This window comes from Micropterus dolomieu, linkage group LG20 (genome assembly GCF_021292245.1).
Source record: "Micropterus dolomieu isolate WLL.071019.BEF.003 ecotype Adirondacks linkage group LG20, ASM2129224v1, whole genome shotgun sequence".
Classification (NCBI taxonomy): Eukaryota; Metazoa; Chordata; class Actinopteri; order Centrarchiformes; family Centrarchidae; genus Micropterus; species Micropterus dolomieu.
In genome coordinates, this window is record NC_060169.1 from 26,225,591 (window position 1) to 26,241,906 (window position 16,316).

The window sequence follows — 16,316 nt, forward strand, 5'->3', positions numbered from 1 at the left end:
AGGGTTATTACTTATAGGGCGTTTCCACTGCAACGGGCAACTTTAGTATCAATATTAGGATAATTGCTGACATTGCTTGTGGTTTTATAAAGGTTAAAGTTATGTTTTCAGGTGCAAGACTAGATAAAAGAAGAGCTAGATAAAAGGGGTGTGAACAATGTGTGGAAATGGCATCTCAAACACCGCCATGGTTCTTCAAATGATGGAAATTCAAACAGGAATGTGCAAAAGTGACTTCATTACCTAGCTAAGGTCCTTTGTCTCTTTAGTACCTGGGATAATTTGATCAAATGCGGTGTCAAGGCAGCCTCTTGCGTCTAGTTGGGGTGAGATAAATTAGAATTAAAAACTCAATCACAACATCTTTGTCTGTAATTCCAGAGGATTATTTATTGCTTACAAATAAGAGCCAATAAGATGCAAACGAGACTGAAGAGAAATTGATTACATTGTAGTTTATACTTGAAAATCATTCTTTGTTACAAACAGGTGCATGTTAACCAACAAGGTCAGAGCGCAGACCCAGGTGTTGCTTCTCAAAACACTCTTCTACTATCTATACTCTTCGCTCAGTGTGAGCAAGGCTGCTCTGCTGCTCTTATCCTTACACAATATCAGTCACTCTTAGGTTTAGGGTATACTTCATTAGGCATATACATGTTTTGGCAGCTACAAGCACATGAACATTGTAACAATTCCCATAACATGGGCTATTTGATATTTTAATGTTCAGAATAAGAAACGGAGAGATTTGCTGAATGCTTACGGTTCTCTCCACCAGCATGCTCCAGTACAAAACACTGGAGACTCTGCTGCTGTGATCGATAGTCTGTCCTTGAATACCACAAACAGGAGAGGGGACAGGGTGCAACCTTGTCTTGTCAGACACCCACACAGAAAGTAGCGAGACACTAAGACTGAAAACAGCTCTTTATAGGAAATTTAGCACCAAATGGGTGGAAAGATATTCCCACAGCACCGCCCACAGGAAACCTCAAGGAACACAATCCTACAGCGTTTCCCAATCCGCAGCAAACATCTAGTTAAGACCCTTTAATAATTTGTGAGAAGTATTTCTTCTAGACTGTGAATCTAATAGAATCCAATGCTCAGCAGTCAGTTGTGATCTCCTCTCAGGCCTCTCACGTGGCATAGGCTTTCCCAGAGTGGCAGTGGCATAGGAATGTGATTCCTGGCTAGTTGGAGCTCCAAACTGTCCCCCGTTTCCACTAAATTAAAGCCACTTCTCTGCGCTCCTTAAACTCTATTGGAAATGTTCACAAGTTGAAGGCCAATGAGGGGCCATTTCCTTTCACACTGCAGCAGCACTCCCACTGGGTTGACTTTGTGGAATGAGGAGGAATCTGAGATCAATAGCATGAATTTCTGCATGCGTTATGCCCTTGTACTTTTAATAACTTGACTTTAAAACACTAATTTAAGGACCGCAGGGTTTTCCAGAAAGAGGCAGTGATAGCAGTTGAAGCTTATTTTTAACACACGTACTGTCACATTCATACTCATTCACAGGATTATCACTCATCTTTTCTCCCTTGCTCTCATGTTTATTTATATACAGCCTGAGGCTGGTTCTCAGGTGTCTGGGAGTTGTCAGGGACAGGGCTTTTTTTTCAGGATGTTCAAGTAGAGAGGAGCTGATACCATCACTGAAACTGCTAGTATGTGTAATATAGCCTGTGCCTAATCTTATCTACATCTGTAGTACCTGCCTGCATCCCGATTTCTACATCAGTGCAGCAGTCAACAATGACTTGCCCATCAGACGGGAGTGTTAATGGCTGATTTTCCAACACTTCACACCTCGTGTGTCAAGGTTCAGCAATTTTTTAACCGTAGACCTTATCCAAGTTGTACCGAGAAACTGGACATGTGTGTTTGTGTGCATGTGTAGCGTACCTGCCTATGTGGATGTTTTCAAATGTTCCCACAGTCTCCAGTATGCTTGACTGGTGCTTTAAACTGGAGCAAGCTCTTTACAGACGTCAGTGGCGAGTTTGTATACCATTGGGAGACAAATATGTGCCTTGTATGTGATTCTATACAGATTTTCTATCATTTGAACTGGGCGTTGAAGGTGTGCCAAATACTTGACTTAAGTAACCTGGTCCTTGTTCAGATCTAAAATTTTATTTAACATCCATCAAAGTAAAAAAGCTAATAAATAACAGTACTTACCGTGTGATCTCTCACCTAAAGTGTTTATGTATATGATATTTTTTGTTATCTATGTTTAAAAGTAATTTATGTAAATAGCTACTTAATGAGTTTATAAAAAACAAGACTACAAGTCTATTGCTATTTTTAAACTCATCAGAACAAATTTATTACTATTGCTTGACTTGTTAGGCATACAGTATACATACAGTAACTGAAGACAATAGCACCACGCTTGCCAGAAAGACAAACAACCCAGCGCATCAATTCTGTTTCACTTTGTATCACACACAGGCTTACGTGTAGGGTGTTTGTCTTTCCCACATGAGCACACACAACTGAAGCGCACTGGCAACCGTAAAAACCGTAAAAAGTCAAAAGTAAAAATGTTTATATTATACTGTTAGGCTTTCATTCCATGTACCCTTTTAAAACATTCAGTGTACACATGAACTAATATTGTGTTAAATTGAGAACTATGAAATATGCATAGGCTGCTGTAGGACTGGGCTATAAAAACAATAAAAATAATTATCAAGATATAAGTTTCCTCAATAACCATATAACAAATGTTCATTTTGTTTTGTCAGGGACTGAATAGTTTTTTGATTAATTTCACTCATTAACATTTGTTGAACAAAGATTTTATCATAATTGTTTTAAATGTTCTACCTCAGATTTGTTAAGTGACCCACTGTTCTGTTTGTTCTGACCATAAAGAAAAGTTTAAAACACAATAAACCATCTGGTTTCTTCTACTTTCACTCAGGACCAAAAATCAGCCTTTAAACTTTGAAGAAATAATAATTTGACATTTATTGTGATAATTATTGACATTGAATGATATGAAATTTTTTATTGTGATAACATTTTTGGCCATATCTCCCAGCCCTAGGCTGTAGCATTGTGTAGAGCTTTGGTAAACTGTCCTTTTTAAACACTCTTTTTAATATGCGGGAGTGAGGCAGGTAAAACAGCAGAGGCTTTAACAAGCTCCACCTCTGCTCCAACAAGGAGAGGGTGAATTTAAGCAATGTGTGTTTTTGTATGAGAGGTTCACTTCCATTTTTGTCACATCTGAACACTGCTGCACATGCCCGTGCAAGTTGCATTGACTCTCCCATGAATCGTCTGTCCACTTTGTTGATGAGGGTATCCACCACAGGGAGACGAAGGCGCTGCTGAAATCCAGGTGCCTCATAGTTGTAATCAGGAAACTGTCGAGTGAAGTGGTGGGATGTTTGGCCCGTTTTTTACATCCACAGGTACAAACATGTTTTTGTCCCGGCAGAACTGTTTCACTGATCTCCAGACATTGCTCCTCGACTTAGCTTCCTGTCTGTGTGATATGCAGTGCACTTTCGGGTTGTCGGTTAGTGTCACGACTTTGCGTGTGCAGTTGGAGGACTGCAGGGCCTTGTGCGTAACATGAATCACATGCAGTTTGTCTTCATATACAAGGAGACGTGTAATGAATGACATTCTGGTCATGTGGTCATAAAGGCTACTTGCCTACACAGACCACTTGTCTCCCTCGTTACTAATTTCTCTTAGGCACCCTGTAATTGCAGAGTAGTGACTAACTGAAATCACAGATTCCTACTTGCACGCTCATCTTGTCTGACTGGGCTGCCTCATGTTTCATATTCAGCGATTTCTGGATTTCAATAAATCGATGATGGATCTGCAAATACAGAGTACAGTTTTTCACTGACATTCAGGAATGTTTTAACGCTGCAGTTGACAGTACAACACTCCACAAGCACCAGATTTAGTTTGTGAGCCAAGCAATATGTACACCATATAGGCACCATCGTAACTCAGCAACAATGGGGATGTTTTGCAGTCCACAAGTCTCGGGTCCTTTGTTTACTGCTTCTACAGTCCCAGCCTCATTGCGAGATCCTGAACAATCAAGAAAACACAAAAAGTGTTCCTTGATTTCAAGCTCCTCTGTATATCTCAAACAAACAATAATTGTTCAGTTTTGAAAGACCTGGCCTCATCTGCAATTATTTTTAAAAAAGCCAGTATCCTGCACTTTCTTTGCAAATTTCTTCATAAACCAAGTTTGTGCATATGTCAATTACTTCGTTCTGGAAATCAGGGCTTGTAGCATTCAAATAATCTGACTGACTTACAGAACGAACCTCAAGCCAAGTTTAGACAGTAGCCACACAATATCAACGACTTTGTACAAATAAGATCTGTTCTTCTCAACAGCAGCTTGATGGCAATCAGACAGTTTAGCTGCAATTAGGGCTGGACCCAAATATTCGATCTTTGGGTACACATTCGATTTTCAATTTTGCGATTTGAATATTGAGGGGTTTTTGGCGCTCCTGACCTCCGCTCACAGCAGTGAACACATAACGCTCCAGTTTACATCAAAGGGAAAACAAAATGAAGTCTTCAGCTGTGTGAGAGCACTTTACACTGAGTGATAACAACTGCAGTGTGGCAGTAATGGCGTTTATTAATTTTACAATTGCTTAATTTCATTACAAATCAAAACAGTAATATTTCCTAAATTTTAAAATTAATCAGTAAACTAACTACAGCAAACAAACATCAACATAATGAACACATTTAAATAATTATTGAATGATTGTAGAACAAGAGCATATAGTCGCTATAATAAAAGTTAAAAGTGAATTACGCATGATAACGTGTAGTTTAGTTCGGCTACTGGAAATATCGCTCATCCCATCTGCTCTCCGCCTGGACCCCCGCCCAGCTAAACTATTCCTGGATTCTGCTCTGGACCTGCTCGGATCAGACTCTCTCACTCTGGACTCTCAGCTGCGGTTCCTACTGCTCTGTACAGCAGCCATCATCCCGGTTCGGCACGCATCTATTTTCACTCTGCCTCGCTCTTCACTTGCTCAATATCTGATCCCTTTAACACTGCAATAAATATTCCTCTTTTATGTCACTCCTCCCTTTCCTAATCCTGCACTTAAGACTGCTAGCCTTGCCTTAACAAAGTTAAAAACAAAGTTTTGGTAATAATCACTAGTTCGCCTAGCTATGAGAATAAATAAAAGGAGCGCTCGCTCTCTCTCTTTTTCTCCTCTTCTCTCACACACGCACACACAGGGCTTCAATAGTAATTAAGAGCTAATAATCGAAGCTTCGACGCTCAAAAAATGACATTCAGGCCAGCCCTAGCTGCAATAGACTCTTTTGCAATAGATTTATAGAGAGCACACACCAGATGAGTCAGTCAATACGCAGGACCACACACTTGCCGTTATACTAAACGATTTCAGAGTGGCATTTCTGGTGACTTGGAATCTCGCAGAAACTTGTGTGATCAAAAGTGACTTCAGACATAAACAATCATGGAGGCAGACTGTCGTCATCAGCTAGTTGCACTTGTGTGCAATGTTTTGCACAGAGAAGCAAAACTCATGGCTGAGAAGAGGGAATCAGCAGGGTTTATACTAGTGCTGGGCAACGATAAAAAATTTTAATCGCGATTAATGGCATTGTTATGCGCAAAATTGTAAAATGAATTCTAAAGTAGTGTATTGCACACTTAATTTACTGCTATATAGGCCTACACAAAAGTGCAATAACATGTGGTTTGCAAACACTAAACAAATAAGGAGCTTTTTACTATTCCCTTTACACAGTAGCAATAAATTATTTATTGTAAATCTCATCTTGAACATTAATGTAATCAAATCAAATATTAAACCAAAGCTATTTGCCACTCCCAGGGAATTACCTTTTATCTAGCTTGTTAAAACCATCAAGTTACCATCAGAGTCCAGTTTTCTTGGGGGGTTTTCTGAACGGGTATCAGCAGAAACATTTTTCTTTTATCAGGGAGCAGCATGAACAGTCTATGTTCGGTAGCACGTGTCCCTGTTAGAGTGAGGTGAAGTGGTCGAGCACAAGGTGTACCGACAAACGGGTGCGTTCCAGTGAAACTGTTGCGGTTGTGCTCGCCTGTGGAAGTTGTTTTAAGAACGTTTGAAAGACCGACATCTTGCCCAACACTAATCAGCATGCAGTGTGTAGCTATCTACTTTGCTATGGCATTTGATCGCTTGTCTTGCTTTTGTTTATTTATCTACTTCTCCCACACGCTGCACCTAGCGTAGTCTGCCGAAGCATCCCTCCACTGCTTGTCTGTAAACCCCTCACACTACAGGATAATTTGGGCCGATCATCGTTTCCGACCAGCCTCTGCTCGGGAATGTCTTTCTCTTCTCTCACATAGTCCTTATCCTCACAGCTAACCACCAGCTGGGCTCAGAGGCCTCAGTCAAAATGGCAAAAACTATTTGCTCCAGACCAAGTGCCCTGATGAGGTTCAGCCCCTTCAGAGGGCCTCCGCTGACCTTGTCTCAAAATATTTTAGAGAGACGAAGCCCCTCTCTGGAACTGGAATTTAGAGGCTCTCTGTCAACACAGTTATCATCTGCGTCCAACATATATTATATATCTAAATTGCCCACATAAATGACAGAAGACTTAATCATGCTACTTGCATTAAAAGAAGTGTTTTTTTACAATGGCATCTTATTGTTGTGTGTCTGCATTGTCAGCTCTTCTACCTAGGCTTCTTGATGGTCTACACGTATGTTGTCCTGGTGAAAATGCCCAAATGGCCTTCTCCTCAAGAGTGGGTGGTCATCCTCTACATATTCTCCTCTGCCATTGAGAAAATTCGAGAGGTACGTGGAAAAGAAATTCTGCGACTTTTTAAGACCCGTATTGTCAAACTATGTAATTTAAAAATGGTGAAGGTAATTCATTTATTGATATGGCAGTAAAACACAGGCAGTAGCTTTTGATACCATTATTTTCTGTATTCCTTTTAAACTTCACCAAAGACTGCAAATTAACTACTGTCCTCAGCATAATTTCACGTTTTTCTTCTTCTTCTCGACTTTTTTCCAGATGTTTATGTCTGAAGCAGGCAAAATAAGCCAGAAGATAAAAGTGTGGTTCAGTGACTATTTCAATGTGTCAGACTTTCTGGCCATTCTCACCTTCTTTATTGGTTTTGGCCTGAGGCTGGGTGGAGGCGATGCCTTCGTCCCTGGGAGGACGGTGTATTGTCTCAATATCATCTTCTGGTACGTGAGACTCATGGATATCCTGGCTGTCAACCAGCAAGCTGGACCGTACGTTATGATGATTGCTAAAATGGTGAGTTCTTTATAACTGGAATACTCATTTGAATGTACACAGTTGATTACGACGTGCTTGTAGTTGGTATGCGAGTAATGTCCGTTTTACCAGCTACGCAGTTAGCAATGGGACTGTTTTCTAGGCAAGGGAGTAGAATTTGTAATTCAAAATACAGGGACCACTGAATTGTCCCAAGCAATATTTTTTATCAACTCACTGTTGTCCATCAGCGTCTAGTCAGTTCATTTGTTACACAAACGGTTGACAGCTCTTATTCGCTACTACGAGTCCAGTTTTTAAAGATTATGTCCTCCTCCCTCATATGCCTCACAGTGGTTTGGTCCGCTGCCTGCCTTTTTCAGACCTTCAGCGACTTTATTTCTAAAAAGCAGCTAGTGCCAAATCTGGTGAGTTATTCAGACCAGGGAAAGTGAGAAACGCACAAAAGACTATTATATTGTAGACTAATTTATTCCCCTGCTCAGTTTAATCTCAGTCAACACAGCGTCTTTCCCTCTCCTCTCGAAGGCAGGAGACAGAGTGAGTCACTATGGTTTCAGGGACGGTGTTTGTCTCTGTTGCTCTGAAACTTTGCAACAACACAGAAGAAGAAAAAGGTGGGGTTTTAGATTACCAGCAGACTTTGTAGTGATGAGACTGTTTCGTTTGTTCACCCCTACCCGAGATGTTTTTACTGTCCCCACCAACAGCGACATAAAATATCCCTTGTTTGTAGGAGAGTTCGGCAAGAAACATGCAGAGTTCGTCTCAGGTGAAAGCCAAACGGTGCCTCCAGGCTTATGCACCTGTCGGATGATGTTGTTATTTATTGTCTGACACAAGACGCAGCAGGCTTAGTAAATCTGATCCTGTTTCATGTTTTAGTCTTGAATGTGCCTGAAGAGAAATACCTTTGCCGTAGCCTGTGTTACTACTTGAGAAGTCCCACCACTGGTTGATGTGGAGTGAGCAGAAGCGAACGTTAAAGCTGTCGTTAATTTTCCATCCATGTTTTTTTTGAAGGGGCTCTCAGACAGAGGCAGGAGGAGATGCAATGACACAAGATTAACATTTTATCACTTACAAGTACACTACTGTGTCTTGATGTCACCAAAGTGAAGTCAAGAACAATTCACATACATTAAGAAATAATGTTTAATAGTGATTATTGTATGCTACGCAAGATCACTATTACAGACAACTTTAAAGGATTGGCCTCATTTGTTTTGTAGCTTTTTAGCTAACAATCTGAACAATACTGCGAGAGAGAGAGTTGTGTTTTTTGCATTCAGAAATCGCTCATTACTATTCACATTTTTATTTATTTAAATTAATTTCAAACAGCATGAAACACTTACATGATGTTAGCAGGTATTAGAACAGATTTTTCACCAGTCCTAATGTTATGTTTTTCCATTTACTGTACTGTGCTCCCTGTCGTAGTTATTTATTGAGTAATCGCCTACCTTCAACAGAACATTGCATGCAATTATGTTGAAATTGTGTGAATTTAATTTTGTTAAAGGAGTTTGCCAGTCTTTGATATATACTCATTTGCTTTACGGCTGAGTGAAAGTAATGACAAATTATATCTCTTTTGTTTAATCCACACACAATCAAAGTGCAAAAAATGACAAGTTGCGGTTTTACGAGAGGCACTACTTCTTGGCAGGGCCGTTGACTTCCTGAAGTCTCACTAGTGAGCTTAGAGGAGCTGGTATGTGGGTTATTTACCTTTTGGACAGAGCCAGGTTAGCGGTTTCCCCTGTTTTCTAGTCTTTATGCTAATCTAAGCTAACCCACTGTTTTAGCTTTATATTTAGTGAGTTGATGTTAGAGTGATATGATATTAGATAACCTTCACATCTAATTCTCAGTAAGAAAGCAAATAAGCGTATTTTGCATAATATGTAACTCCTCCTTTAAGAGCCACTAGATTGAATTAGAACATAATCCAGTTTCCACCATGTGCCCCTTCATAGCTGTTAAGTAGTCATAAACCTTTAAACATTGCTGTGTCTTCCCTGGGGATTTCACTAGAGACATTTAAAGATTTTTTACTCAGCAGCTACAATCAGCGGATGCTTTGAAATATTCAGTAAGTTTGATATCTCTTGCAGGTGGCCAACATGTTTTATATTGTGGTAATAATGGCTATAGTCCTGCTGAGCTATGGCGTACCCAGGAAAGCCATTCTGTACCCAGAAGAGGAGCCCAGCTGGAAACTGGCCAAAGATGTGGTCTTCCAGCCGTACTGGATGATGTACGGGGAAGTGTATGCCTATGAAATCGATGGTAAGGACAATGAGGATGGTAACGGAGATGATGACTGTAAAAACAGTTTATTCAAAGCTTATCAGCACGGCATGATAGCTGATTTTCACTCAAAACAAGCCCTGGAAATCAAACCCACGACTCACTTGAGTCGGGCACATGTAGCTTAGGTGGAACAAAACACCTGGCTGTGCTACATAACCTGAGTTGGCATCACAAGGTTTCACACCATTGAAATGCATTGTGCGAGTATCATGACCTTGTCGTAGAAAGGGAGTCATCTGAAAAGAAAATAATGAAAAGAAGAAATAAAAAGGAATTGAATGCTCAAGGTAAATTTTTGAACAAACAAATGTTTTAGCTGTAAAGTAAAGGATACTTTATGGTAAATGTGTGAGCTTTTGTGGAGAGATTTACATTGTTGATGTATAATAACGTTGTCAACAGTGCAGTTTAGCTATTTGTTTCCACAGTTAAAACATCACAGAGAGTACATAAGATAAAAATCTAAACAGGATTTTAATATAAAATCTGCATATGCTAAAAGTCTCCTCCTCTTCGCAGTGTGTGCCAATAACAGTGAAGACTCAGTAAAGCCCCTGTGTACGGCAGGAGTGTGGCTGACTCCTCTCCTACAAGCGGTCTACCTCTTTGTACAGTATATACTAATGGTCAACCTCCTCATCGCCTTCTTCAAGTAAGTGTGCAACATTTCAGTGCTAAATCCTGCTGTGTTTCCAAAATAATGTGGTCGCTCATTAGCCACATTCTCCCCATCCTCGTCACCCTCAATTTTTATTTCTGTCCTCTGTTTTCCAGCAATGTGTACATGCAAGTGAAGTCTATTTCTAATCTGGTGTGGAAATACCAGCGCTACCACTTTATTATGGCCTACCATGAGAAGCCTGTCCTCCCACCCCCCTTCATCCTCCTCTGCCATATCTACTCCCTCTTCTGCATGTGTAGAAAGAGGAAGAAAGAGAATACCTACGGACCAAGTACGAAACAAAACTACTTAACAACACTACTTAAGTGTTGCTGCTTAACTTGGCATTAAGGAAATCTCCAAAAGTAATGAGTCTCCGCTTTCTTTCTTTCTTTCAGAGCTGTTTCTCACAGAGGAAGACCAAAAGAAGCTTCATGATTTTGAGGAACAGTGTGTGGAGACATACTTTCATGAAAAGGATGACCAGTTTCACTCGGGGAGCGAGGAGCGCATACGTCTTACCTCAGAAAGGTGGTACTGTTATTGGCTTTCTGAAAGTTTTCTTATAAATAAACAAAATTTATGTTTACTGTCAGTGTTGCTCACCAATATGTATTGGGTGTATCCTTTAGGTCTAACAAACGCGTTTAATGCATTTCCCTCCTCACAAAACACATATGTAGAGTCCACATATTGTAAATCTAACTAGCGGTCTTCGGGCCTTTTTCATGCCCAGTGCCGACATTATGTATGTAGCAAATTTACTTGAGCCCATGGGAGTGTAGGTGTTAAAATGAGTTGCGGTCAGGCCCATGGTTGGCGCATTGCTATCTTGAGGCGGCAGACGGCAACTGGCTGGCACAGTATTTTCCTGCTGTTTAAAGGACGATTATTCACATTAAGAGAGACGCTATTTGCATTTACACACAAAGCACAGCAGCATAACTTCACTGATTATTTAAATCTCCGGACACGCAGCCTCTCTAATCATTAAAGTAAATCGTTGAATAAAAAAACTCATACATCAATACAACAAAGAAGATAAAGATGTGACCTACAACCAGTTCATCATAGTTTATAATAATGCAGCGCAGTGAGAATACAGACGAGCCCTTATAATGCACATCTGTCTGTCACTGTTAACAGAGACAACAGAGACTCCAGTCTACAGTGTAGTTCATACACTAAAAAAAGCACAGAACTGTAGAGTAACATTAGGCCTCATGATCAAAAAGTTTTTTTAATATCACGCTGACACTCTGTCATTTGCTATTTATGCAAAATATTTTTGCTGTTTTTTATGATGTGCCACTAATCTGCAATTGCAATAGCAATGCCAACCATTGGCTGGGCTCTTACATCGCCCGCACACGCCATAGTGAGCATGGTATGAGGCAAACAAAATGGGGAAAAACTCACCACCCAGTTTTCTCAATCTCAATTGCTTCATAGCGTTACTTTAGCTACTAAAACTCCTTTTTAAAGTCTTTCAAAAAGCAAACATTCAAAAAGATGCAGTGTTTAAAATTATATCAAATAACTAAAATAACCTACTGAATATAAAGTTATTATGAAAAGAAAACATTTCCTAAATGATATGAACGAATGAGAAAAATCTGACGTTTTCAAAATGAGTCAGTGAATATGCCATGCTTAAGCACTGGTTATTTATTTAGTTAGAGAGTTAAATCTCTCTCTCTATACAGGGTGCAATTTGCGGGGGATGCGGGGGATTTCCCCTTTTCTGGTTTATAGCAATATTCTGGTTTTCTGGTCCCCAGTGGGGACAGTCACGAGCCATTTGCTGCGGTGAGCAGCGGAGCTGTGTGTCAAAGGGAAGGCGGCCAATATTACCGCAACTGCAAGAAACCTCACAATTTGATGATCTGTTTATATGATGACAAGCAGCCCAGTGTCCCTGTGACACCAGTGAACATGCCCGAACAAACAGCAACGGGATTTCACTCAATGACACACACTAGAAAGTGACGGCTGTTAATTCAGTCGCTCTCTCCCCTTACTCTGAATTGCGATGTAATACTCCAAAACAAACATCCCCCCTATATATATGTATCTGTGTTTGTTTGTTAGTTCGTTATACATAAAGCTGACATGTGGCTAACTGAAGCTACTGTTTGTTATTTCCAGGGTTGAGACCATGTGTATGCAGCTGAGGGAGGTTGGGAACAAAGTCAACTTTATAAAACGCTCTTTGCACACACTGGACTCCCAGATCGGCCACCTACAGGACCTCTCAGCTCTGACTGTGGACACTCTAAAGACCCTCACTGCTCAGAGGGCATCCGAGGCCAGCAAGGTCCACAATCAGATCACCCGGGAACTCAGCCTTTCGAAGAATGTGGTCCCCAGCATCGCAGCAGACACGGGCCCCCACTCAAAATCGTCCGTAATAGGCAAACGCAGTGTGGGGGGCTACTTCGGCTCCTCTTTTCCCCAGGCCGGAGCCAATATTGCAGATTCTCTTTTTGGGATTGGTGTAGGGGGAGGGCCTGGGACGGAAAGTAGCCGGAGAGTTGGGCCCAGCCCCGGAGCAGGACTGGGGCTGGACCCCAACCTGAATCCATTGAGTCCAGAGAGGAGGGGGTTGTTTGGGTTTGGTCACCTTGCTACAGAGGCTGGCTCCTCAGGCAGTGCTGGCTCCAGTGCCTTTGTCCAAAGTGGTATGGCCATTTCCCCTCCAGAGCTCCATCTCCGAGGCCACTCTCTCACCCAGAGTAAGCTGACCCGTCCACTAGAGCCTGGCTTGTCCGACTCCCCATCCAGCCTGCCCAGTGTGCCCTCCCCCGGGGCTCAGTTCCACATCAGCAGCACCCCTTCCCAGCCCAGTGGCTCCAGCCACCCTGAACATGCCCTAGCTGGGCTTTGCCAGCAGCCCCTCCAACCAGACAGCACCACTGTAGAGTTTGGGGCGTTTGTGGGTAAGTATGAGACTGGGAGTGAATCAGGTGTTGATGAGAAGATAAAAGAGCAGCGTGAAAACTGTGTGTGTGTGTATCCTACTATTGTCGTTGTCTCTGAGACTGCGGGCTCTGCTCGGCCTGCCTGCTTGCCTGCTTGCATTGCAAAGCCTGAGAACGCAGAGGGTTTAGAAAGGTGGGAGAGAGGGGGGGAGGGGTGTTGGGGTTACGTAAATGAGGCGTTCTGCGACGACGAGGGCAGATCAGACTCTCTGAGTAGACAGAGTACAGACACTGAAGTCCCACTCCACCCTGAAGCTGAATCATCACTTGGTGACTCCCATGGAAATGGCAACCTACCAAGTCATGCTTATGCCCCTGATGTGGCACCCGGGAGACCCCACAGACGAAGGAGAAGGGAATGGAGTATATCAGAATCACCTACCCCTCTGTCGTCCTGGTGTGAGGGTCCAAGTGGGTCAGAAGTCGACAAGAGGAACACAGCAAGAGAGCCAAACGCAACGAGAGGTTTGAGTTTCAGTCAGAGGGCTGCGTCTGCCGGGTCCTCGGCCCTGTCCGTCTCCAGATCAGGAAACCAGTAGACCTTTAGCTGGTGGCTTTTCCTTTCCTTTCTCTGCTCTGTCTGGACCTCTTGGCTGACTTGTTTATTCTCTGTTTCTCTGTGGTTCTGAGGTTGACTGGTTGAGGTTTTCATCACAAACTGTGATTGATTCAGGATTTGTTTGGAAGGTGGAGGTGAGGGGAGGGGTTTCTCATAAGAATCAGATGTGTGAACTGTGATTATTTCACCGTTGCAGTGATGGTCATGTCACCAGATCGGGCAGTTGCTTGTCTTGTTCTGAATGCCACACAGCGATTGCCTTAGATTTCACATTGGGAGTAGTAAACAAATCTCTGTCAAGTAGTTCTAGCAAATAATGATTTGATTGTTTAGCAGGGATATCATTAGAGAGGAAAACACAAATTACTTAGATAAAAAGTATTTTACCCTAATGTAGGCTGACAATATTTCTTGGTTTCAGGACATAAAGAGAGTTTGGACCTCCAGCACTCCACACCCAAAGAGACCTCCAGCAGAGAGCTAAGCCCGGCCACACAGAGCAGATCACAGGTGTGTGTGTGTGTGTGTATTTATATGCATCATCATATTTTGTTCGGTGCATTTTTTTATTTTTTTTGTCAGAAGAGCTGGTAGTGTGGACTTGATGGTGTGTTTGTTCCAAATGTGGTGCTATCATGTTTGCCTTTATGTGAACACTTTGTAGCTTATAGTAGCTCGGTCACCCCCCTGTCAGTGTTCAGCATCATTTTCCACTTAGTCAAAATGTGTCGCATCTAAATGAAGCGGTTTTAATCGCTTCATTCATAAATACATGGCTTTTATTATGTAATGTGGCACCACTGCTGCATTTCTCTGACATTTAATAAGACTTATATTATGTTTCATAAAATTTTTATTATTTGTTTTTAACTTAACAGAGGAGCTCTTTATTTCAGGAGAGGTGAGGTGCCACCGCTATAAAAAACTCTGAACCATGAAGTTGTTTGTTACGTTAGTTTGCTCCCTTCTAATCCACTTTATGATATAGTCTAATAAGATAACACTTCATGAAATTCACCAGTAATCATTGTTTCAGAACAGTGTTTACCATCTCAACCCTTTTTTTCCTCTGTTTTTGTGGCCACAGGCTCAGCCTGAAGGTCACGGTCACATCAGAGCAGTCAACTCTTACGCTGGCTTCACAGAGTTTGACAGAAACCCAGCTTTTCTCCATCCTGACTCCAGTAAGCTCACACAAATTATATGAAAAAAAGGACGAGGGTTCTTCTTAAATGTTCACTGTCCCTGGTAACATATACTGGTTGCTGGTTGTTCATTGTGTTTCTGTAGCTCTGACAAAGAAGGACAGGAGCAGAGTGTCAGCTGAAGACATCCTCATCCATGAGGACCCCAGGACTGCAGTACTGGTAAGAACTGAATCTTTGTGTGTACATGTGTACAAAGTAAAAAAAAAAACAACAACAAAAAAACCCCCGCCAATTCTGTACAGTTTTAAGTATCATTAACTTCATTAATGCCGGCTTGTGTCATTGTTTAACGACTTCTCGTTTCTCCACCAGGAAAGAGTTCAGGTGAAATCAGCCCAAGCCAGCAACATGTAAGTATCCTTCCACTTGCCAACAAGATGTGTACACTCACTCACACACACAAACTCACTATCTCTTAACTTTATAGCGACTCGTACAGACACAAGTGAAATTCAGACCACTTTGTCTGTTTTAAGTTGATTTCTGACACCCTGAAGCACACTGACTCACACCACCACATGTAAATGAATTACGTAGATTCACGAACTAGACGGATATGAATGTGAACTGTTTTCTTAAAAAAAATGTGTTTCTGTTGTGTCTCTGTCAGACAAGCCCCCGGGGAAGATGCAGTAAATGGTAAGATGTGTAGCTTCTCTGTAGTTCCTCCATCTACATGATTTAGTTGGGTCAGGCTCGTTCAGTCTGGATCAGCTGGTCCTGCAGCATTTATACGGATGCTGTTATCAAAGTGACATTTGACCTTATTTTTCCCCCATAAATACATTTTTTTTCAGTAGTTGTGCGGCAATATTTTACTGGAGAACTGTGTGTGGTTCAGTTGGGATTCGCTTCACTTTAGCAACACCACTGTGTTACGGAAAAGACCATCTTAGAAAATGAGAAAGGAGAACATGTCGTGGCACATTCACAATATTGTAGACTTCTAGGAGGGGTATTCCAGACACGGAAAGGTTGATAGAAGATGATGAAATATTCAGAGTAGTCAGGGAAAATCAAAACTATTCAAAAAAATATTTGAAATTTTTAATAAATTTAACTGATTTGCAAGTCAATTAGGAAATCTTTAACTTTGTTAATAGAAAGTCAGAAACGTGTGAACTGCGCTGTACAATGCTTTTATGTATTACTCATGTTTTTAATGAAAGCTTCACTTTGCTTTTCTTCTTCTGTGGTTACAGCCGCAGTTTCTCTCTACACGCCACGACACACCCACCTCGGAGCCAGAAAGGACTGTGAGTAAC

The 16,316-nt window shown here is 41.5% G+C and overlaps 1 protein-coding gene across 1 annotated transcript in view; it reads left to right on the forward strand.

The window, feature by feature from the left end:
• Positions 1–16,316, forward strand: part of trpm7 (transient receptor potential cation channel, subfamily M, member 7) — a 50,923-nt gene that overhangs the window by 24,647 nt on the left and 9,960 nt on the right. The window contains exons 20-32 of the mRNA XM_046032111.1: positions 6,735–6,863; positions 7,090–7,341; positions 9,444–9,618; positions 10,162–10,294; positions 10,417–10,595; positions 10,702–10,834; positions 12,452–13,242; positions 14,265–14,353; positions 14,931–15,027; positions 15,134–15,210; positions 15,364–15,401; positions 15,662–15,690; positions 16,254–16,307. Of these exons, the coding sequence (XP_045888067.1) occupies positions 6,735–6,863; positions 7,090–7,341; positions 9,444–9,618; positions 10,162–10,294; positions 10,417–10,595; positions 10,702–10,834; positions 12,452–13,242; positions 14,265–14,353; positions 14,931–15,027; positions 15,134–15,210; positions 15,364–15,401; positions 15,662–15,690; positions 16,254–16,307 (2,176 nt within the window). The remainder of the gene's footprint in view (positions 1–6,734; positions 6,864–7,089; positions 7,342–9,443; positions 9,619–10,161; positions 10,295–10,416; positions 10,596–10,701; positions 10,835–12,451; positions 13,243–14,264; positions 14,354–14,930; positions 15,028–15,133; positions 15,211–15,363; positions 15,402–15,661; positions 15,691–16,253; positions 16,308–16,316) is intronic.